A 25,274-nucleotide genomic window follows, 5' to 3' on the forward strand; every position below is an offset into this window, starting at 1 on the left:
AATTTATTTTTAGTGTTTGTTTGTTGGGGGGAGGGGGGTATGCCTTTCAGCTAAAGTGCTGCTAAACACACTGCACAATGTGAAAAGAATGCCTAGCTCTGTCTCTCTGTATTCTCTATAATATGTCAGAAAGCCGTGCTGGAGATCAAGGTGTGAGGAGAGAGCGATCTCAGACCCCGTGGCATAGCCATTATTGGCTATCCAGAAGCCTATTTAATTACTGCACCTGACAAGTCAGATAACAGGTGGTATAATGACCTCCCTACGGAATTCCCTCATGCTTAAGAGTGAATGCCTGGGAACATGATGTCATCACAGCCACCAGCCACCAGCCACTCACTGGCATCTCTGCATGTTCAGAAATAGACCAATTAGGTGTTGGAAAAGAATCTATACAAATTCCATCCGCAACCTTGAGCAGTGTGTACCGATCCCTGTGTTGTGTTGTGCAACAGTGGTTCTCAAACCTTTTCATGTCAAGGACCCCCAGAAGCAAAAGATTTTAGTAACAAAACAAATGTTCGCTTTGAAAATGTATATAGTCAAAGATTTGCAAAAATAGCAGATCTACAAGCTCATAGCGCGGCACTCGGTGCCGCGCTATGAGCTTGTAGATCTGCTATTTTTTGCTGGGGACCCCCTGGTATCCCCCCCCAAGGACCCCCTGGGGGTCCCCGGACCCCTCTTTGAGAACCAATGTTGCACAACGTATAGCCTGAATAAATGGCATCATTTAGTACCTAAATTATAGAGCACAGCTCTGCACGTTCAAGGGACAGCATGCGAGTTGTAACGTTTTATCTAAAAGAGGTTATGTTACCCTGTTCAGAAGAAAAGCACCGTAATGAGCATTTAAGCATTTATCTATTCCCTCCTGGTTTGTTGGGAAACTAGTTCTTCTTGCACTGAACTCATTTATACACTAAATAAAAACATCTACTGATGCACAAACATTACATTACATTACGGTCATTTAGCAGACGCTTTTATCCAAAGCGACTTACAATAAGTGCATTCAACATAGGTATAGGCAAGAAAACTATACTAATCACCAGAAGTCTTAAAGGTTTAATGACATTCACTTTTACACCACATTCAAAGTCTTTGTCCTGGTCCTTCAAAAGTGTACAAAAAGTTTTAAGTGAAAATTCCATTCCAGTGATCCATGGCAGGTGTTTTTCTCTCACATTTCTAAAGCCTTTTCAACTGCAATGAAAAAAGAAATCTTTGCCTGCGGGTGTCGCTGGTGAGGGATTTTGCCTGTCAATCATCGCCTCTGCTCCGCCCCCCCCAAAGGAAAGGATAGGGGAGGGGAGGGGCGAGGAGGAGAGTGGGCGGGATTAATCGACTGTGACCTCACTGTCGAAGGGCCAAGCTCAGATTACTTTTCAGCCTAATTATCCAGAAAACCCCAGACCACAGAAAATCTACTGAATGTTCTAAGTTCAGGTTTTTTGGGTGTAATTGAGGTCATAAAACCCCAAATAAAACATTGAAAATAAAAAAAGTTTAAATGAATGTCATGATACCTTTAAGTGCATTCTCTTCTAAAACAAGCAACTAAGAGTATACCTACAGTATAGCGCTAAGGTCAAAGTGCAATATATATCAGCGACCTACTTTCTTAAACAGATGAGACAAACTTGGACACATCATCAGTGTTGTTTCCTGGAGTCACTGGGTGTTTCGGGTCTCGCAACAGACACCCTCCTCCAGGCCGACCTTAGCCTCGATCTCCAGGCTTTTATTGCTTAGTTTTGCTAAAAAATAAAAGCCTGGCCCAACTATAGCCTGTACTGGGTATGAGGAAGTGTTTCATTTCCCAACCAACCAGAGTGCAGTGGGCGTCGCTCGTAATGTTGTGTTAACGGGGCGGGGGTTGACGGACAGATCGGTGAACCAATGGGATCAGGCGCCGTCTCTCGCCGGCTCTATACACACGCCCCTTTATACACGAAATCAGGAGGGTTGCAGCAGGCTAGGCCGACCTTGACCGAGGCTGACCAGACCCCGGCCTGTGTCCAAGTGGCACGCTACTACAGCCCCCACTGTCTCTTGAGGGGAGGTAAGAGACAGTGCTAATTAGGGGGTTAGGGTTTAGGGTGGCAGGTGAGAGATGTTAACAGCAAGTGTTGGCGACACTAGAAGGCTCTAGGCACGGTGGGTTGACTGACTCCGGGCCTGGCTCCTCCTTCGTCTGACCAGAAGTGGGCATTGAGGAAGAAGATATATGGCTATCTAACCTTTATGTTATACCATCACTTGTGATACTTCCACAATACTTTATGATATTTGTCAGCTTGTAAGAGCCTAGATGTCCTCACTATAGGCCTAATAGCTATTGTTTTGGCACAGCCTATCTTGTTATGGTTCAATTGTCCTTCAAGCAGCTACAGTATACATGGTATTCCCGGCCGATCCAGGGGTGGCGCCATAGCCCCATTTCAGTGTGCAACATGTCTGTTACTTCCTGGTTAGAAGAAGATCCACGCAACGGTGTTGCCATGTCTACTTATTTAAAGCAATTCTTGGCTTGTTTTTCGAGGTGAGATTTGGCTTATTTCTATTGCAAGAGTTGGCTTGTTTTTCGAGGTGCAGTTCGCTCGAGGCAGAACTACCGTACCACTGACATGAGTGTTAATGTACTTGTACTTCTGACCATGATATCATGTACACAAAGCATAACCAGCACCTAGAATATTGTCTCGACTCCAATGTTCCTTGAGCCAGAATTCCACGACGGCATGCTTCTGTGCGTAGCGTCGTCATCATTGCTGCTATAGGCAAAAAAAACATCTCATTCTGCCTTGATGGTTTTTACTGCAGTCTGTAGCTTTTGGGTTCTTCCTCTCAGAAGAAGTGGTTTGTTTGGACTGCCACAACCCACTCCACCCTGGGTTCGCCGTCTCTCTCTCTCTCTCCGACACTCAACTTTCTCCAGCCAGACAAATACGTTTAGAGCAAAAACCCTCCTCATAATCGTCTCCCACACCCTGTGAGTGTGAGACAAGTGACCGGTCTACTCTGCACACGATACGGTGTGACTCTTATGTCTGTGGTTTCTCTGCTAACCCATTTAGACTGGGAAAGAATCTGTGTCATTTTGAGATTTCTTTGGGCTATTCAAAAAATAGCAGATCTACAAAGCTCATAGCGCGGCACCGAGTGCCGCGCTATGAGCTTTGTATATCTGCTATTTTTGAAAAATCGTGAAAATGTGTGCAATTCTTTTGAATATGTTCTTTTTTTAACATTTTTAACTCAAATCTTTGCTTCTGGGCGTCCCTGGAACAAAATATTTTGAGATGGGGGTCCGCGGCCAAATACATATAATTTTGAGGGTCCTTGATATGAAAAAAGGTTGAGAACCACTGATATTATAGCAGTTTTTCAAAAAAAACTGTTAGGATTTACAGTAGAAGACATTTGTAGAATCCCAAGAAGCAAATGTTTGAGTTACAAATGTTCACTTTTAAAATTAGATTCAAAGATTTGCTCACATTTTCACTATTTTTCAAAAATCTACAAATCTACAAGCCGTGAGCTTGTATATCTGCTATTTTTGAATCACCAAAGGAATCTAAAAATGACACAACAGATGCGTTCCCGGCCTTAACGGATTAAGTGTTGTTCTGTAAGTGAAGATGTGAAGAGTCTAGCTGCCTCAACCAGTCGGTGCCAGTTACAGAACACTTCTCTCCTTGCCCTCGCCACAGTAACACTCTCCCTATGTGTGTTCCTGTTCCTTTGAGGTTGCCAGGCGTTTTGTGTCGAGGCCAAGAAGGTTTGAGCCCTTATACTGCTGCTGATGCTGAGTAAAGTGGCGAAAATAGCACGGAAGGATTCACCTCAAATCATGTGAAAATGAAACGGTTGCATAAAAGGAGACGGGGGAGCTTCAGTGGCAGAGGGAGAGAGAGAGAGTGCTATCTGGAAGGAATCCACGGTCGATTTGACTTGACTTTCATCCAAGCTAAATTGCTGTCAGCTCTTATGTTGCGGCATAATAGATATACTGAAGTGAGGGATTTTTTAGTATGTTTAGCCCATTAAGACCGGGAACGCATCATGTGTCGTTTTTAGATCTCTTTGGGCTATTCAAAAACAGCAGATCTACAAGCTCGTAGCGCGGCACTCGGTGCCGCGCTACGAGCTTGTAGATCTGCTATTTTTGAAGAATCGTGACAATTTGTGCACACATTTGTAACTAAAATCTTTGCTTCTGGGGATTCTACAAAATGTCTTCTAAATCCCACAGTTCTTTCTGAAAAACGTGTGTTTCTATATCAGTGATTCTCAAACCTTTTCATGTCAAGGACCCCCAAAATGATATGTATTTGGCCACGGACTCCCATCTCAAAATATTTTGTTGCAGGGACCCCCCAGAAGCAAAGATTTAAGTTACAAATGTTTGCTTAAAAATATATATGTATTCAAAGATTTTCAAAAAGTTTAATGATTTTTCAAAAATATCAGATATACAAGCTCATAGCGCGGCACTCGGTGCCGCGCTATGAGCTTGTATATCTGACATTTTTGAATAGCCAAAGTATAAAACATGGATAAAGTGGTTACACAGATGCGTTCACGGTCTTAATGGGTTAACGATGAAAGGGCCACAAGTAGGCAACAGAAAGGATGTAAAATTGAAATGTTAAAGAAAAAAAAAGTCATAAGGAGGAGCTCGATGTCAAGGGAAGAGAGAGAGAGACGGCATGAGGTTCGGTCCGGATGAGAAGAGGAACGGCAAGAAGGAATGTTGGGGGGGGAGGGAAGGGGGGTGGTGGCACAAAATCCACCTCGTTCCTTTTTCTCTCTTGTTGACATATGATGTGTGTTATGCTCATTTTCCTTGGCTTGGCTGCACTCACTCACTACAAATATCCCCACAAGCGAGAGAGAGTGTATATGGGCCGGTGTGGGGACACAACAATGGAGTCCATTGAGCCCTCTGCTCCGCTTCGGGAAGGGAGAAAAAAAAAGGAGGCAAGGCTTACAATAGCAAAATGTTATCTGAAGATGAGTCGCATCTATGAAGTGACAACCTCGCTAACAGCCTCTGACAGAGGCCCAGAGAAAAACCACAAAGACTGCACTGTATGCACAATGAACCAGATTAGAGGAGCGCGTGTGTGTGTGTGCGCACGCGCGTGTGTGCGTACGCATGTGTGTGTGTGTGTGTGCCTGATTGTTTGCTTGATTTGTATTTATCCTGCCAAATGTGATGCTTCCCTTTCAGCTGTGTCCTATTCCCTAACCCTCATACAGTCGAACACATTCACACCTGCTCCATTCGGTACAGTTACACAGTACAGTATATATGTCCATCTTTCTGGCTGTTGAACACAGAGGGGAGGCTTGCATATGTGTCACAAGTACTTTGTGTGTGTCGGTGGGTTTGTGTGAGTGAGAGAGACGAGACAAAAAAACATTGCAAATACATTATCACTATACTGTACACTTCACGACCTTACTGTACACCCATGAAGAAGAATACCCGTCGTGTGGCTGTTTGAGCCTTCAAGAAGACCTTATGGACCACCACACCGAAGCTGTTTTAGCCCATTCAATCCTGGATTTACGCATCTCTGTCATTTACTCTTTTTAGACGTCTTTGGCTATTCAAAAATAGCAGATCTACAAGCTCGTAGCGCGGCACCGAGTGCCGCGCTACGAGCTTGTAGATCTGCAATTTTTGAAAAATTGTGAAATGTGCACATTTTTGAATGTATATATTTTTAAAGTGAACATTTGTAGAATATGTTGTTCCAGGGACCCCCAGAAGCAAAGTTTAGTTAAAAATGTTGTTTAAAAAAATATATGTATTCAAAGATTTGCACGAATGTTCAAGATTTTTCAAAAATAGCAGAACTACAAGCTCGTAGCGCGGCACTCGGTGCCGCGGCACCGAGAGCTCTATGAGCTTGTAGATCTGCTATTTTTGAATAGCCAAAGCATAAAATAATGGTCATAGCTCAAATCTAAAATGACACAGATGCGTTCCCGGTTTAAATGGCTTAAACAGCCTGTTTTCTCTGGGTATTCCCGTGTTTTTTTTTGCTGTGCAAGGATGGGTGGGCGGGCTAGAATATGCTGAAAAAGGATTTTCTGGAAGAAGAGATAGAGAGATGAAGGCCCCCAGCGTTCCCGTGTGTCCATCTGTCCTTCTGTCTGCTGGACCAGCTGTGATGTGGCCTTCTCTCGTTACAGAGTAGTTTGCTTGCTTTTCGGTCAAAGACAGAAAAAAGACAGGGCTCTCCCACTGAGACGGCAGCTCCTAAAACAGAGAGGAGAAGAATTATTGCCATCCTCACAGTTATACCGTAGAAAAACAACTCTATTTTAGAAACCCGACGCGTTTCAGACAGCCTATACGGCCGTAGGGGGAACGGAAAGTAACGATTTTGTGGAAGTGAAAAACACGATTAATCTCGTATTTTTTTCTCCTCTTTTTTTCATCATTTGAAAGGGGGGGGGGAGGGAATGAGACTGAGCGCGGAGAAGTATTCCCGCAGCTCATCATTATTCTATCCCCTTCACAAGTACATAATTATCTCTCTCTCCCTCTATCAGCAGATACTGGACATCTGCCGTTAGATGGATTTCTGCTTCTTTTTTTAGTTCTGGCCGATTGGCATTCATAACCATGTAGTGGGGGGGGGGGGTCGAGGAAGGGGTCATGCTGAGCAGGCTTTAGTCTTATGTGTCAGGGCGAGAGAGAGAGGAACGAGACTGGCGGAGGGGGAGACAAGAGGAGACGGAGGTAATGACTGATGGAACGGCAGGAGGTAAAGAGAGGAAGGAGGAGAGACGGAGGGAAAATGAGAGAGAGAGAGCATTATTTTTTAGACCCCTCGGCACTCAGGCGGTTTCAAGAGATGAGGGTTCACGGCACGCAGAAACAGTGCAGACGTTGAAGATCTTGCCTCTTATCCCCATCATCATCATCTCTCCTCTCTCGTAGAGAGAGAGAGAGATAGTTTTCCATCCCAGTTGTGTATGAGACGAATATAAAGCAGCCCCTCAGCTGCAAACTTTGCATGAACTTCTTTTGTTTTTTTTTACAAAGGCTCTCACACAAGCCTCGAGCACAAAGGCCACGTCTCTCTGGCACTTCACTTGAAGAAGCTCTCTCGTCAGTTTAAGGGGTTGTGGCATCACTCATCTCTTTGCTGAAGATTTTTTGACTTGTTTTTGGGGTGCTTGTTATTGAAACTAAGAGGCCTTGCATCACAGCACACAGCCACCACCTATCACCTAGCAGTTTGGATACGAACAGTCTCAATTCAACTGAATGTGGTATAGATGTAAGATAATATATGATAAACTGTTATTGATCATGGAGAAATGCAGCGCAACAGCAGTAAGCGCTAAACACAGCATAGGTACAAGTAAGAATAGAGATAAGAACAAATGTAAATTTGACTCCTAACACTTGACATCTGCACTGGGACTAATATAACAGAGTTAACATTATTCTATCAATAAATATAGGTATGAATATACTGTACAGTATATGCATGAGTATATATATATATCTATTGTCAGTGGGTATATGAATAGTATAGACTATCAACAGTGAATATGAGAGTGATATAATGATGTACAATGCCAACCGGCCTTCAGTATAGTGATAATACATATAAATGGTGAATGGTGCACTTATATAGCGCCTTTATCCAAGGCGCTTTACAATAATTGTGCATTATATTCACCCATTCACACACACATTCACACACCGATGGTGGTGGAGGAAACCATGCAAGGCACCAACCTGCTCATCGGGAGCAGTTAAGCGTCTCGCTCAAGGACACGTCGACACTAACTCTGGGAGAGCCCGGGATTGAACTGGGAACCCTCCGGTTCCACAAGCGGCCGCTCTACCTCCTGAGCCACTGCCGCCAGAGTGAATATATAAATATAATGAGTATACATACAATCTATGACCAATGAATATATGAGTTAACCCATTAAGACCTGAAGCCGATTCTACAAATGTCTTCTAAATCCCAACAGTATTCTGAAAAGCGTATGTTTCTATATCAGTGGTGCTCAAACTTTTTCATGTCAAGGACCCCCAAAATCATATGTATTTGGCCGCCGACCCCCATCTCAAAATATGTTGTTCCAGGGACCCCCCATAAGCAAATATTTCAGTTTAAAATGTTCGCTTTAGAATAATATATACCGTACATAAAAAATGTGCACACATTTTCACAAATTTTCAAAAATAGCAGATCTACAAGCTCGAGCTTGTAGATCTGCTATTTTTGAATAGCCAAAGTGTAAAATAATGCTTTTTTAGCTCAAATCAAAAAGTGACACAGATGCGTCTTAATGGGTTAATATAATGTAAGTCTCACAACAGTTATCCTTAGGCATCTAATTGTACTCTGTGTATTCTGTAGTGTACGTCCCAGTAGAGTCAAGCAGGAGCCGGTAATCCCAGAGAACACAAACGGTGCAGGGCTTCAGTTCTCATATGGAGCCAGGCTTGGTCTGATGGCTACTGGCACTGTCACAAGTATAGCTTTGTGGCGTGCTGGGGTCGTGAGTCTAGTGGCTGAACCCCGCTAGCTCACCATAGAGGGAGGAGTTCACCATGAAAGCATCCAGCTTCCTCCTCATCCTCCCCTCCACAACCACCTCCAGATTGTCTGGGTTGTAGACAGTGGTGTAAAGTAACTAAGAACATTTACTCAAGTACAATTTTGAGGTATTTTTGGGCGGTGAAACCGCCCCTATATGTGAGGTTTGGAAATTGCACCCCCCCAACCCTGCGCTGTGATTGGCCACCAGTGTACCCCCCTAACCCTGCACCGTGATTGGCCAATCACAGTCTATTCAGGACTGTGATTGGCTAGTGAAACATGACACATGTGCATAGCCCTGTAAATAGGACTATGCACTTAAAAAATACACATTTATGTTTTTTTTAAAGTTGGGGGTGTACAATGGTTGGTCCACAATATTACTTTTCTTTAAGTGAACTTCCATCACTGTGATGACCACTGTGACCACACCGCCCACTTCACACTGGGTGTGATTTTTTACTTTACCTGGTGTATTACCAATTTTCAGTACTTTTACTTCTACTCCACAACATCTCAGAGGCAAATATTATACTTTTACCCCACTACAATTATTTAGTTACTTTGCAGATTTTAATTATTATTACAAAACATACATTATATACTTTTCGGCCATTTGAAAGTAGCCGATCTACAAGCTCACAATGCGACGCATTGTGAGCTTGTAGATCTGCTTTTTTCAAAAGATTTTTAGACATTTGAAAACTTGTGAAATGGGACATTCTGCATAATGAGTACTTTCTACTTTTGGTACTTTAAGTAGGCTACATGTTGATATCAATACTGTTGTACTTTTACTCAAGTACATTTTGAATTCCGGACTTTTACTTGTAACAGAGTATTTCTACATTGTGGTATTGATACTTTTACTTAAGTATAGAAATTGAGTACTTTTTCCACCACTGGTTGTAGATGATGGTTGTGCACCTCGCTGATATCAAGGACCACTTCACAGAATAGTAGTGCAAAATGTACATTCTCTGCAAAACATTGGGGAATGCCTGTGTAACTGAGAGGCATATTCTCTTCGTTTTAAAGCAGTCTTTAGGTTGTCTTTAGGGTTTAAAAAATCATTCCCTAAGCCGCCTCCACCTATTTGCCTAAATCTCTGCTTTATGATTCACTTAGAAATGTAATACGATGAGGTAAAATGAGGAAGGGACGGTGGCTATTTGCCTCGATACACTTGAACAGTCTGTTCCAATGGTAACAGCAGGCTTTTCAATGCGTTGACTTCATTGTATAACAGACCGTTCAAGCAGGAACAGCACTTTTTGTCTTTTAGTCAAAGGTGTTTCAGCATTATTAGAACAGCATGCATACTTAATGCAATTATCACATCACAAGTTCACAGGTGTAAAAATAAAAAGTGTGATTCTGATGTAATTCTCTCTCATACAAGCTCCCAACATTTTGTAGTTTGAAGAAGAGGCTGACATGATAGAGGAAAGAAGCAAGAAAAACTAAGTCAGATAACAACAATATACAATATCAAATATATACAAATAGGAATACAATAGTAATTAGGCAGAAATGTTTCTTGTTCGGGTACTGAAACATTTGCAGAAGCTAAAAATAGCAGCAGATACATGTATACGCAGGTAGATATAGAATCACGGTCTCTTGTGCGTGGTTAAAATGGCAATAGAGTGCAGAGGTGAATTGCGAGCGATATAATAGCAGCAGATATAGAGTCACGATCTCTCGTGCAGGTGAGACATCACTTACAGTCGCAGCGAGTGGCAGACATATGTAAGTGTACCGTATACATAAGTGCCGCAGCAGTGGAGTGCAATCAAAGTCACATACTGTACTGTACAGTACAACGATAATGCCTGTGTGAAGGCCTGTGTCGTCAAGACCAGCGGTTCTTCAACGTTTTTTAAGACCAAGGACCCCTTAGCTGAGAGAGCGATGAAGCAGGGACCCCCCCACTACATATTGGATTCATGTTGAATGTGTGTTTTCAGACATTTAAACTTGACCCTTTGGCTCTGTACTTGGTCTGCTCTTTTTCCCCCTGTGTACACCAAACCTCTTAGCTGAAAATAGCCGATCTACAAGCTCGTCTCATACAGGTTTTTCACTGTGAGGATGTAGATAGGGGTGGTCTCTCTCCTTGGCCTCCTGTATTCCACCACCACCCGCTCATCCTTGGTCTTGTTGATGTTGAGAGCGAGGTTGTTCTCCTGACACCATCTTGTCAATGGTCTGACCTCGTCGCCGTAGGCGAGTACTTTTTCCACCACTGGTTGTTTCAAAAGTCACTGTCGTGTCTTTTATTATACATTTTTGGGGCTGTTCTGCCCTTTTATTATTGATAGCACAGTGAAGATAGTACAGGAAACGGGGAGAGAGAGAGAGACGGTGAGTGACGCACAGCAAAGGCCGTCAGGCTCGGGAACCGAACCCGCGACTCGCTGCCAGGCCGCAGAGCCTATTTGTGGTATGCACCGTAACCACTAGGCCATCGGCCCCCCACACTCGTGTCGTGTCTTTAACATACAGTACTTGAGGATGACCTAGGAGCTGTGTATGGCCACAGAGTCATGTGTGTATCGGTAGTAGAGGAGAAGACTCATCCAACACACAGCACTGAGGTGCAGCTCCCGTGCTGAGGGTCAGAGGGACCAACATTGGTCTTAACAGGGTCTTAATATGTTGCATGAAAGGACCACTTATACTAGAATTAGTGTGTAGAAACATTTAGATTTTGCCACCGTTCAGGAATCGCATCTCATTCAGAAAGTGTGTTTTATCACCCTATTGCTTTGTCTTCTGCCTCCACAACAAATCTTTTGGATCTCACTGGCTTTCATCTGGTTTGGGGCGCAGATATCAATGCCATATGGGGTATTAATATTGATAGAACTGGCGGGGCAGGGAATAGGGACCAACTCCGTACTTCAGTTATATGCGATGCGAGAGTTGTATGTACCGTAATTTTCGGACTATAAGCCGCGACTTTTCCCCCCATTTTTGGACCCTGCGGCCTATACAGCGGTGCGGCTAATCTATGGATTTTTACAGCTAGCGGCCACTAGGGGACCTTCTAAATCTATGGATTTCACACCTGCGGCTTATAGTCCAGTGCAGCTTGTATATGCACACATTTGTTTTTTTTCCCTAAATTTGGCTGGTGCGGCTTATATTCAGGTGCGCCTTATAGTCCGGAAATTACGGTACGTACGTGTAGTATGTATACAGCTATACCTCTTCCCCCACCAAACCAGTGCTATAGTAAGCTAGAGACAGCAGTAACAACATTTACATGGTGGGGTATCTAAGCGCATCAAGCTCTCTATAACACAGCGGGAGAGACAGGCTGATGGTTCGTCTCATACAAGTTTTAAAGCCTTACTGATCTGGCTTCAGCCTGAGGCATCAGTGTCGTGGCAGGCTCGGGAAGAAAGTTTAGTGCATCCTATAAACTGAGCAACTCACTGTTGTAAGTTCGGCTCAGTTGTTTCCAGTGGTGTAAAGTAACTACTGTAAGTACATGTACTCCAGTACTGTACTTAAGTACAATGTTGAGGTATTTTTTTTACTTTACTGGAGTATTTCCAATTTTCAGTACTTTTACTTCTACTCCACTACATCTCAAAGGCAGATATTGTACTTTTACTCCACTACAATTATTTGAAAGCTTTAGTTACTAGTTACTTTTGAGATTTGTATTATTATTACAAAACATACATTACGCACTTCAGCCCTATACATGTTGGCCATTTGAAAATAGCCGATCTACAAGCTCACAATGCGTCGTAATGCGACGCATTGTGAGCTTGTAGATCTGCTATTTTCAAAAGATTTTTAGACATTTGAAAACTGAAATGGGACATTCTGCATAATGAGTACTTTTACTTTTTGTACTTTAAGCATATTTTGACACCAATACTTTTGTACTTTTATTTCCACATTGCAGCATTGATACTTTTACTTAAGTGAAAACATTGAGTACTTGTTCCACCACTGGTTGTTTCACAAACGCTCTCTCTGTATGGAGGGGAGGTAGAGAGACTGTGTGGCTGGTCCCTTTGCTGGCAAGCCATGCTGTCCAAGATTTAACAATGCCAGATTGTTAATTGGTGCCGGTCCTATCCGGTTCTACCATTGGAGAGAGAGGTGTTCATACTGATGGATATTTATTGGGGACAAGGGCTTTCAGGATTTATCTCATTTATTTGAATTACAACGTTCCTCCTTTACAATTAAGATCGCCTCTTATTAAGCCAAGTGGATTTCGATGGCAAAATCCTCTCTCACTGCATCATTTTTTATTAAATGCTCCAGAGGCACAAATAGCTTGGTTTACTGACTAGTTTATCTCTCAGTTTGCATAATCGACCCTCTGGAATGAGATGCTTTTATGGAGGGCGGTTATTCTGGACCTGGACCCAGCTTTTGATTTACAAACTTGTGGTCGAACTTATTACTGGCCTACACAGACACCTTGATCACCAGCAATTACTGTACAATATAGTTTGTATGTATTTGACACCCAGGAAGCTCTATTCAATGAAAGTGTTTGCTGACCCAGACCTATACTACTGTAGCTGCACTCTGTGTTCTACGGTATGAAGGATGCTGGTACTTCTTTTACATAATAATGTTCTGCTCTCTAGGGCCGCAACTATTGATTTCTACTGATTAAATACAATTATGATAATAATTCAAAATGTTTCTCCAATAGCAATTATTTTATTAAACGATTTAATTGATTAGTTCAATGAATTGTTGCTGCTTTCTAGTAGCCAGACTCTGGGAGATGGTTTATTTGAACTGCTCTGATAAAAAATAGCAAATATACAAGCTCATAGCGCGGCACTCAGTGCCGCGCTATGAGCTTGTAGATCTGCTATTTTTGAAAAACCATGAAAAGTTGTGCAAATATTCGATTTTTTATCTTTTTTTTTGCAGACATTTGTAACTCAAATCTTTGCTTCTGGGGTTCCCTGGAACTAAATATTTTACAAATGTTCGCTTAAAAAAATATATTTTCAAAAATAGCAGATCTACAAGCTCATAGCTTATGAGCTTGTAGATCTGCTATTTTTTATTAGCCAAAGTTTCTAAAATGACACAGATGCGTTGACCGCTGACTTTTTTGGGGGTTTGTTTTCCTAACGTTTCTGTCTCTGTGGTCTCAAGGTAAGGTCCTGAACTCGGACCTGCGGCACTACCTCAGCCTGCAGTTCCAGAAGGGCTCCCTGGACCACAAACTCCAGCAGATCATCCGGGACAACCTCTACTTACGCACCATCCCCTGTAAGTACGGTGTTTCCTTTCAGCCTGCAGTAGTGCTTCTCAACCTGTGGGCTGTTGTTGGGCCCTCAAATAACTGTCCAAACACTTAAAGACAGGGTGCCGTGATTTTCAGTGATTTTTCCCCCCTTAAAACATAATCATCAGGTATTATGGTTATACTAGGAGGAAGATTTTTTTCAAAAAAGTGTATAGAAATGGTTAAAATTATGTTTTTATGTGGACACGCCTCCAGTTAATTAAGCATACCTGGTTCTCACCTTAGCACCTCCTCCACCACCTTAGCACCACCCACCTGTCATAGTCCCTCCTCCTCCTCATGCCCACACCTGTTGTGTTATGATAATGAGGGGGAGGGTATATTTTTTACTATGTCACAAAAGGGCTGTTTTTCTATTGGCACGTTTGACCCTCAAGGTTTCAGCCTCCAGGTAGAAACTCAAAATAGTCAGAGAAGACATAAAACACCATAAAAACACCACCAGGGGGCTTAATGAAGTTCTATCAACCTCATAGACACATGAAAAACAGAAAAAGTGAAAAAACATGGCACCACCTCTTTAAGCTGTTACACTGAGCTACTGTATATAACGCATTATGACCAGCACTTATAATACGTTAGAAACGTTGTTATAAGTTGTCATACATGATTATAAACATTTACGACAAAAGGTTGAGAACCACTCCTCCTACAACACTGTATCACCTGTCATTATGTTCACCAAGTGCCGCGCTATGAGCTTGTAGATCTGCTATTTTTTGAAAAATCTTGAAAATCTGTGCAAATCTTTGAATATATATTATTAAAAGCAAACATTTGTAACTCAAATCTTTGCTTCCTGGGATCCCCGGAACAATATATTTGACAAATGTTCGCTTAAAAAAACATATATTCAAAGATTTGCACAAATGTTCAAGTTTTTAAAAAAAATAGCAGATCTACAAGCTCGTAGCGCGGCACTCGGTGCCGCGCTATGAGCTTGTATATCTGCTATTTTTGAATAGCCAAAGAAATCTAAAATGACACAGATGCGTTCCCGGATTGAATAGGTTAAGTGTAGCATGATATGATATGATATGACATTGTATCTCTCACACACACACACACACACACACACACGCACACATGAGCGCACGTGCACACAGACACACATACGTTACACGCGCGCGCACGCACGGCACGCACACACACAACACAAACCCACACACTAGTACATTGCCATGGCAACACAGCCAAGGACATCTTTGCTAACCCCCATGTTACTTATTTACTTTGGCGTCGTATCATCTCTATGATCAAAGTCATATTCTCTCTGTAAATACGCCTGCATTCCTCTCCCTCGCTATCTGCAGTTCTCTCTCTCTCTTCCTGCCAGCTGTGTCTTTATCAACAAAAAAGCAGCGAGGTTTCTGTAGCGTTCTTCTTGGATAGAAAGGTGACTAAACGTGACTAAATCAAAATACACACAGAAACGCAGGAACAAGCAGCAAGGTACATACTTTAGCGTTTTTTGAATAGGAAGATGACTAAACTTTGTCAGTAATCAAAATGACAAAGGTAAAAAGTTTTGTTATTTCTTGGTTCAAGACAAAGTAAACCTAAAATTAATCAGTGAGTAGTGTAAAAAAACCCGTATTTTTGTTATTTTGATTACTGACAAAGTTGATTCACCTTTCTGTTCGAATGCAGTGTACTTGGATGTCAAGTACACGGCATCTACAGCTGTGGTGGAAGAAGTACTCAGATGTTTTACTTAAGTAAAAGTAGCAATACCACAATATAAAAATACTCTGTTACAAGTAAAAGGCCTCTGCTCAAAATGTTACTTGAAGTACCAAAGTATTGGCATCAAAATGTACTTAAAGTACCAAAAGTATAAGTACTAAAATATTTGAAAATAGCAGATCTACAAGCTCACAACGCGTCGCGATGCGACGCGTTGTGAGCTTGTAGATCGGCTATTTTCAAGTAGCCTAGGTATAAAATAAGGCTAAAGTAGTTAATGTATGTTTTATAATGTAATCATTTATATCTACAAAGTAACATGTAACTAAAGTTTTCAAATAATTGTAGTGGAGTAAAAGTACAATATTTGCCTCTCCGATGTAGTGGAGTAGAAGTAAAAGTATTGGAAATACTCCAGTAAAGTAAAAGTACCTAAAAATGTTACTTTATGTACAGTACTTGAGTACATGTACTTAGTCACTTTACACCACTGAGCCACAGTGTGTGCGACATGATTTTCAAAAAAGTTTAATGAAATATCTATACTTTATATTTTCTTGTATTGACATTTGATTAGCTATATATTGTAGATTGATTTGTTGGTTTCACTACGTAATCAACGACCATCCCACAGAGTGGCTCATGATCACTGGTGCCAGAGCAATGGAGCACTCAAGCAATTGCCTCCATCATGATAAATAGAGTTGGAGGATTGCGCCCCCCCCCCCCATGTATTTCTATGTGCAGCTGAGCTGATGACGTCACTGGCCTGGCCATCTCACTCACTGGCCTGTAAATTTGATGTCAAAAACTCATGCTGTTGAAAGCAGTTATGAGCTGTTAGGACTTTACAACATGACAAAAACCACATTAGGAGAAAGACGTGGCCGCTGTGCGGTACGCAACAAATTAATTATGAAAGCGCTGTGCCTGTCGACACGTGTTCTTTATTTTATATTTACCATGCCCAGTATTTACGAGCTGGGACCTATTAATAAAGAGAGGGGGGCATAATTGAGCGTAGTCAAGGCTTTAGCCCCATGTGGAGCTGCTGCTCCTGCAGGCTATGACAGACTGTTAAGCTGCATCTCTCTCTTTCTTTCTTTCTCTCTCTGTCTCTCTCTGTCTCTCTCTGTGTGTGTCTCTCTCTCTCTCTGTGTGTCTCTCTCTCTCTGTGTGTGTCTCTCTCAATCTCTCTCTCTCTCTCTCTCTCTCTCTCTCTCTCTCTCTCTCTCTCTCTCTCTCTCTCTCTCTCTCTCTCTCTCTCTCTCTCTCTCTTGCCTAACCTCCCAAGGGACTGTAAGTTGTTTGGTCGACAGGGGAATTGCAAGCAGCACCAGTGTGAGAATGTGCAGGAAGTGAAGCGCTTACAGTATACCTTTCATGTATGTTTTTATTTGTTTTTTTCCCCCTCATTCTATTTGGAAAAGCACACTAATTATGTAATATTACTGTTTCAACCCTCCTTTCCTTCACTATTTTGCATTGGTCTTTCTCTCTCTTTGCCCCTCCCCCTTATCCATCCTTCTCTTGTTCTCTCGCCGGGTCTCTCTTTAAAGAACTTCTCAACTGGTTTCTAGGGGGATCCATTACACATACAGTACTGGGAAGAATATGATCATGACGTGTTTTGAACACCCATCCCATCAATGGAACTTTGATTGCATTGGAATTGCCTTTGAGGAATTCGATTTCTGTTCCAAGCAAAACGTCAATACTGCAATGTATTACATTTTTCTAAATACACAATTCAAAACTACAAAAGTATTGGTATCCAAATGTAGTTAAAGTAATTGCAAATAATTGCAGTGGAGTAAAAGTACAATATTTGCCTCTGAGATGTAGTGGAGTAGAAGTAAAAGCATAGACAATTGGAAATACTCCAGTAAAAGTACCTCAAATGTGTACTTAAAGTACAGTACTTGAGTAAATATACTTAGTTCCTTTACACCACTGCCCTGTACAAGTAGGTGTTTGTACAGCACAGTAACTAACTAGCTAGCTCCCTGCAGAGCTTTGTGTTCCCTGGTGTAACGATGGCAGGCTCTGCACTGTAAGTACCGTTCATCAACAACAGCCAGTGGGCTTCACCACGTGAGCCTGAATCTGAATTATTGAATTATTTAATTATTGTCCTAATGACCAAGAGACCCAAAGACATCGCCACTCTGACAGCACCTCTATCATTCAGTCGGCCCCTTTTCCATCCCTCCAGCTTTCACTCTCTCCGTCTGTGCCTCTCCATCTCTTTCATTCATTCGTTCTCTCTCTCTTTCTCTCTCCCTCTCTCTCTCTCTCTGTATCTCTCTCTCTCTTACTCTTTCAATTACCATTGACTCTGCATTTTTTCATTATTGTTCTGTTTTTCCATGCCCACCATTATTCTCGTCTGCAATATTTATTTACTAACTGCTTAAATCACTTAATTGCCCAATTATTGTCCCAAACAAGAGTATTAGAAGCTAGTTTATTGCTACTAACTATGTTTTTGTCAGCAAACAACAGAGCAAGTGGCACACTTTCTGTTTACTTGATAAATTAACATTCTTCTCCAGCCCCACTGACTGTGTTTTTATTTTTGCATACCTCTGCTTAATCTATCCTGAAAATGTGAGCAATGCTCGCACAAACAGCGGCAGGATTTACCAGATGTGCTTTGTGTCTGTGTGCCAATGGCCTACTTTTTCCTGACTTCTGCCTGCACTCCTGTCACTGGCACGCAGCTGCCGTTCATCGTCGTGTCCTAATAACAGCTTGTTGTTTTTTTTTACTGTCTCTGTAAGAGATTGGGCTGGGCAATTTAATAGAAAATATAACAAACCTGATATTTAGAACCGATAACTGACTTAATCTTGCTCATGTAGGTTAATCGATTCATCGAGAAGCAAGTTTTTTTTTAATGTCGTAAATCGACACGAAACGATTCTAATAGATTTTGTATAATCTACAAGCTCATAACGTGTCACATCGCGATGTGTTGTGAGCTTGTAGAGCTGCTATTTTCACTGTTTAAAAAAAACATCCGGGCAAAAGTTTGAAATAATCGTGGTATTGATGTGAAGTCATATCGCCCAGCCCTAGAGATGAGATTGAATTATAGGACCTGTCCTTATTGAGACATAACTCGGACGGCGCTGAGTCGGCTGAAGGTGACTTCGCAACGCTCGGCACGGCGACTCGCTCGCCTAAGCTCGCTCGGCGGTGTCGCTTGTGGCTCAAGTCCCCTTCAGACAACGCGCCTCCGTCGGTGAAAACGAGTGCACCTTTTTCAATCTGACTGGTTTTCCAATCATACTGTGACATACATTTCCCCATAGTTTAATTTGATTGGCTCAGCATCAGATCTGAACTGAAAACACGTGTTAAGGTGTCATATGTGTGTTTCCAGTTCAAACCGGCTGCCAAGCCAATCAAGCAAAGCTATTAGAAAATGAATCAGAACAGGAAATGCCATCTTCTGTAAACCAGGGACTACACTTTTGCACAGAGCCGATAATAAGGCACTGTCTGACACATTTTAAGTGTTAAGTCGAGAAGAACAGGAGAGAACTAGAAAGGTGCAATTCCTGGTTGCTCCGGTGCATCGAGGCCAATCTATGACATCAGTCATGTATGACAGTGGTTCTCAAACTTTTTCATGTCAAGGACCCCCAAATTGACACTTATTAGCCCACAGACCCCCATTTGAAATGATATGCCAGGGACCCCCATAAGAGAAGATTTTTTCACGGCTCTAGCAGTGATTCTCATCTATTTTAATTTCAAAGACCCCCAGTTTGACATGCAGTAGGCTGCGGACCCCCATTTAATGGCATTTCTATCTCTGGGACCCCAATTTATATTGTAAAATCAATGTTAATTTAACTCTGAGAGTGTACAAATGGTTCCATTTGTACACTCTCAGAGTTACAGACCCATGAGGGTCCATTTGGTTCCTAACTATCCATCATTTAGCTGAGGACCCCCTGGAACTCCCTCAAGGACCCCTGGGGGTCCCCGAACCCCACTTTGAGAACAAATGATCTATGACATGCTATGAAGTCAGTACTGAGAAGTCAGTCAGTGTCGTATTTGGGCAAAGTTTAAATTAAAGTTAGTAAACATTGCAACAACAACAAATCGCAAATTTGTCGCTTAAAAAACATACAAGCAACCATTCTCAAAGAAGCGGTGGATTTCACATATTGCATCCGTAATACGTGCCACAAAAAAAACTGTGGGAGGAGGAGTAGCACAAGCAAGGGAGGGAGAGAGATGGTTAATACAGGAACAGTGGGATACAATTACCACTTAAAATAGAGAGAAAGACGTTTTAACAAGAGGGGAGATGGAGATACGTGGAAGTTGTTCATTTTATCCATTTGTAACAGTCAGTTAAATTAACAATGAGGACTTTACTGTGTAAGCGAGAGAGAGAGAGAGAGAGAGAAGAGAGGCTTTTAGAGTGTGCGTGCGTGCGTGCGTGTGTGTGTGTGCGCGTGCGCTAATCCCTGGATCTTGTCCAGTGGTGTTGGACAGCCTCCCTGTCCTCTGGAGGCTCTTAAGAGGACAAAAGCAGAGAGATGTGTGTGAGAGGAGGGAGGGGCCTCCATGGGGTCACAGACCTAGGATGACTTTCCTCCTCTGGCTGAGAACAAGGAGGCCAATAGTGTGTGTGTATACACACCAGCACCGTTAGGGCTGTCACAATTAATAATTTAAGATGAAGATTAATTGTCACTCAAATAATTGCGATTAACGATTTAATTGTGTGTTTGGCGTCGAACATTGGAACATATGAAGCCTTTTAGGCTTCCTAATCAAAAAGTGCACAGGGCAGATATGACAAAAAACGTAAATATTCAAAGAAATTATTGACATATTTGATCGTTTTTATACATGTAAAAAAAGCTGAAATAGCTGATCTACAAGCTTACAACGCGTCACAAAGTGACGCGTTGTAAGCTTGTAGATCTGCTATTTCTGCTTTTTTTTAATAATTGAAGATGTGTGAAAATCTTTCAACATGGAAACGATTATGACGATTACGCAAAAATAATTGCGATTATCTCAAATAATTGCCATTAGACGATTATTATGTAATAATTGTGACAGGCCTAAGCGCCGTGACAAAGATCTAAGTTTGACCTGGACCTACACGGTGAAATCCACCGTGTTATAAGGCCGTGTTTATACTTATTAGTGTGTCGGTGCCGTGATCCAAAAAACGGCAGATCTACAGATCTACTCATCAGCTTGTAGATCGTCTATTTTCGACACGCGGTCACACTGACTCACAAGTCAACACAGCAGCAGAGCAAATTTCTACTGCTCGGTCCAGAGGCAATCACTGTATAAAAAATCACACCCAGTGTGAAGTGGGCGGTGTCTTGCTAGCTAATCACAATACTGAATGGAGTCAACCAATCATGTACAAAAAATAAATACATTTATTGAAACACTCTTAGCTGCTCACCCAGTGTGAATCAAAGTGGTTTTAGATTAATTTCATCATATGTCTCACTAGCCAATCACAGCATGTGGAATTGGAGCACTATGTCACTGTTGTTATTTAACAGTGGTCATCACGGTGATGGAAGCTCACTTAAAAGAATAATGTGTTTTTTTTAATACCCTTTCCACCCACAATGTGTGATTCACTTTATAGGGCTATGCACATGTCATGTTTCCCTAGCCAATCACAGTCCTGAATAGACTGTGATTGGCCAATCACGGTGCAGGGTTAGGGGGGTACACTGGTGGCCAATCACAGCGCAGGATTTGGTGTGCAAATATCCAAACCTCACATATAGGGGCGGTTTCACCGCCCAAAAAAGACATGGGTTTCCGGGGCTAATCACTCACTGCATGGCTCACTTGTGAGCTTCAGGGAGTACTACTTGTCCACCAGTAGGTGTCCTACGTGACACCAGGGTCTAAATCTCTCAATGGAAGAGTCATTTAAACCCACTGCAGACCCCCTCCCCACCACCCCAGAGGCAAAGATTTGAGTTGAAAATGTTGTTTAAAAAAAAAAAATGTATTCAACAGAAATGTTCAAGATTTTTCAATAATAGCAGATCTACAAGCTCGTAAACATCTTAAAAAAATGGCACAGTATATGCGTTCCCGGTCTTAAAGGAGAATTTTGGACTAAAGTTTTCTTACCTTTTCTATGACGTTATGATATCTTAGGATGAATGGTACAGTAGAACATTTTCATAACTCCACCCCTGAGCCGCCACAGCTTAAAAGGTGCGCGGATAGGCCTTAGGTTAGATCACATATTTTAATAGCTTTTTTATTTTATTTTTTTGCTGAGATCTGACGTTCATAGTGACAGAACACTATTCAACCAAAAAAAAAAAAAAAAAAAAAAAACAGAATCTCGCTAGACGAGATTGAAATCTCGAGATTGAAATCTTGTCTAGCGAGACTTCTGTTTTTTTTTGTTTTTTTTTTGGGACAGTGTTCTGTCACTATGAACGTCAGAACTCACAAAAAAAAAGAAGAAAAAAAGCTATTAAAATATGTGATCTAACCTAAGGCCTATCCGCGCACCTTTTAAGCTGTGGCAGCTCAGGGGTGGAGTTATGAAAAATTTCTACTGTACCATTCATCCTAAGATATCATAACGTCATAGAAAAGGTAATAAAACTTTAGTCCAAAATTCTCCTTTAATGGGTTCAAATAAGTTCCCAATTGCAGCTATAACCCAGATATAATCAAATGGAACCATAAGGGTTACAGCTGTACACTGTTAAAGTAACACCCATGCTTTTACGGTGTATGCAAAATGTCTGAACTATTCAAAAGCTCCAATATATCGAATTCGAAACTTAATAAAACTTCTAGTCAAGAAATAATATTTGGTCTGAAGGGGCAACGTAAGGAAACGACTATACTGTCACAGAGGATACGTACAATACTCTCTGAGTTATTCCAAACACAGACGGCACCAATGTGTAGATATAATCAGTGCACATTAAAGTCAATATGAATACTGTATCTGCAAAGCAAAGAAGACACACTGCTGATATAATGCAAATCATGTGAAAACCAAAATGAAATAACTCAACTCCCTGCTCAGAATAAAAATGCAAAAGAACAGATAAAGAGCTTGTGTTTTAAATGAATTCTGAGCAATGGCAAATATACTAGTTCAGGGGTCTTCAACAGGGGGTCCGGGGCCCCTAGGGGGTCCTCAGAGTTACTACAGGGGGTCCGCCAAATCTTTGTGTGATATGATTGATATGATATCTTAACCACTTGAACCCTATAGCATCCCTTTTCTGAGGAGAACTTTTGCCAAAAATAGCAGATCTACAAGCTCACAACGCCTCGCACTGCGAGGCGTTGTGAGCTTGTAGATCGGCTATTTTTAAAGAACAGAGCTTCTGCCTTTGCTTCAAAGTGTGTGCTATTAGCAGTGGGTGGAAATAACTAAGTACATGTACTGCACTTAAGTCAAATTTTGAGGTACTTTTACTTTACTGGAGTATTTCCACTGTATTACTCTACTCATTACTCTCTGCCCAAATTAACTTACACTGCATGTTTTATTACCTAATACCTTACTTGCCACAACATTGATTATGTATCCTTATTCCCCAGTATTTCAACTTTGCATGTGCACCATTGGCAGTTTGTTTTGCAGCCTACATTGTACAACCCTCACGATTCATGATATCTGGCTCTGTGAGTGTTGATTCAACCAGAGTGTACGAATGGAACGGGTCCTCCAGGCTACGGGATATAAACCGCTGATTGGCCCGTACCTCCCGAGTATGGGAACTAACAGTATGTCGCATAGGGTGCTCAGGTAGCCTCGGAAACCCATGCCTTTTTTTTCTTTTTTTTCAAAAGAAAAAAAGCCTGGGGGGACCTTGCAGGAACGGTGGTTTAGGGAGTGGGAGTGAACCTTGTTATCTCCTAACCAATCAGAGTGCAGAGGGGCGTCGCTCTAAATTTGGTGACGTCAGCGTGTTCCGTGCACAGGCCGGGGGAGGGGGGGAGGCTCTACTACGTCCTCCCAGTGGAGGCTCCTCACTGGCAGGCAGTGGTGGAAAAAGTACAAAAAAACATTTTACTTGAGTAAAAGTCGCAATACTGCAATGTAGAAATACTCTGTGTACTCTGTAAAAGTCCAGAATTCAAAATGTATGTGGGGGAAGGTACAAAAGTATTGGCATCAAAATGTACTTAAAGTACCAAAAGTAGAAAGTACTCATTATGCAGAATGTCCCATTTCACAAGTTTTCAAATGTATAAAATGTATACAAATCTTTTGAAAATACCAGATCTACAAGCTCACAATGCGACGCATTGTGAGCTTGTAGATCTGCTATTTTCAAATGGCCGAAATGCATATAGGGCTGAAGTGTTTAATGTGTGTTTTGTAATAATAATCAAAATCTAGTAACAAGCAACTACATTTTTCAAATAATTGTAGTGGAGTAAAAGTACAATATTTGCCTCTGAGATGTAGTGGAGTAGAAGTAAAAGTACAGAAAATTGGAAATACTCCAGTAAAGTAAAAATACCTCAAAATGTTACTTAAGTACAGTACTTGAGTAAATGTACCTAGTTACTTTACACCACTGCTGGCAGGTGAGCCAGTATGGTAGAACAGCAGTGGCAAGCAGTGAGACAAATTCATTGGCATAACGTCTTGCCAGAAAAAAAGGAATACAAATAATTGTCTACTCCAAAAAAAAGTTGAATAAACTAGAAAAAGTGCTCCTCGGCGCACAGGTCTCCGCCAGGTCAGGTAGAATCGGCCACCTGGTGGCGCTATAACAGGCCCATGTGAAAAATGGGGCAGAGGTTCGGAATCGGCATCCAGGGAGTGTGTGCGCAAAGTTTCGCTGCGATCAGGCCAACGGTGCCTGAGATTAGCTGTTCACAGACAGAAGGACGGACGGACGGACAGGGTGCAAAACTCTCTCGCCATCCTTCCTCTTCGCCTTGCCTACTTGTTGTTAACTAGTTGTACGAACTCTTGTTTTATTGTTTTATTGGATCTTGTTTATTCGATACACTTTTTTGTTTTAGCTCTTGCTCATTTGATTTTCCTATTTTGTCTCATCTGTTTAAGAAAGTAGGTAGCTGATATATTGCACTTTTACCTTAGCGCTATAGGTATACTCTTAGTTGCTTGTTTTAGAAGACTTAAAGACTTCTGGTGATTTGTAGTTTTGTTCCCTACCTATGTTGAATGCACTTACTGTAAGTCGCTTTGGATAAAAGCGTCTGCTAAATGACCGTAATGTAAATGTAATGCCTTTGGCCTGGCAAAACACAAGACAAAAATGCTGCGTGCATGACACATCTGACAGCATTAAAGGATAAGAGATCAATGTGTTTTTTCTTGTTGTATTGTTTTCTTAATCACTACATGGATTAAATGTGTTGTGATGTTTTGAAAGCCATAGCTGTGGGATATGGGAATGTAACAGATGTGAGAGTCACAGATAAATCATAATAATAACGGTGGCGGCGTGCAGTGTTGTAAAGTAACTAAGTACATTTATGCAAGTACTGTAATTTTTTGGGGTATTTTTACTTTACTGGGGTATTTCCAATTTTCTGTACTTTTACTTCTACTCTACTACATCTGAGAGGAAAATATTGTATTTTTACTCCACTGCAATTATTTAAAAACTTTAGTTACTAGTTACTTTGTAGATTTGGATTATTATTACAAAACATAC

The 25,274-nt window shown here is 41.6% G+C and overlaps 1 protein-coding gene across 2 annotated transcripts in view; it reads left to right on the top strand.

Annotated features, from left to right (window-relative positions):
• Positions 1 to 25,274, top strand: part of magi3b (membrane associated guanylate kinase, WW and PDZ domain containing 3b) — a 282,632-nt gene that overhangs the window by 155,019 nt on the left and 102,339 nt on the right. For both annotated transcript variants that reach the window (XM_080422003.1, XM_080422002.1), the window contains exon 2: positions 13,743 to 13,859. In XM_080422003.1, coding sequence (XP_080278129.1) covers positions 13,743 to 13,859 — 117 coding nt within the window. The remainder of the gene's footprint in view (positions 1 to 13,742; positions 13,860 to 25,274) is intronic.

Source organism: Gymnoscopelus braueri, assembly GCF_963280865.1.
Source record: "Gymnoscopelus braueri genome assembly, chromosome: 3".
Lineage (NCBI taxonomy): Eukaryota > Metazoa > Chordata > Actinopteri > Myctophiformes > Myctophidae > Gymnoscopelus > Gymnoscopelus braueri.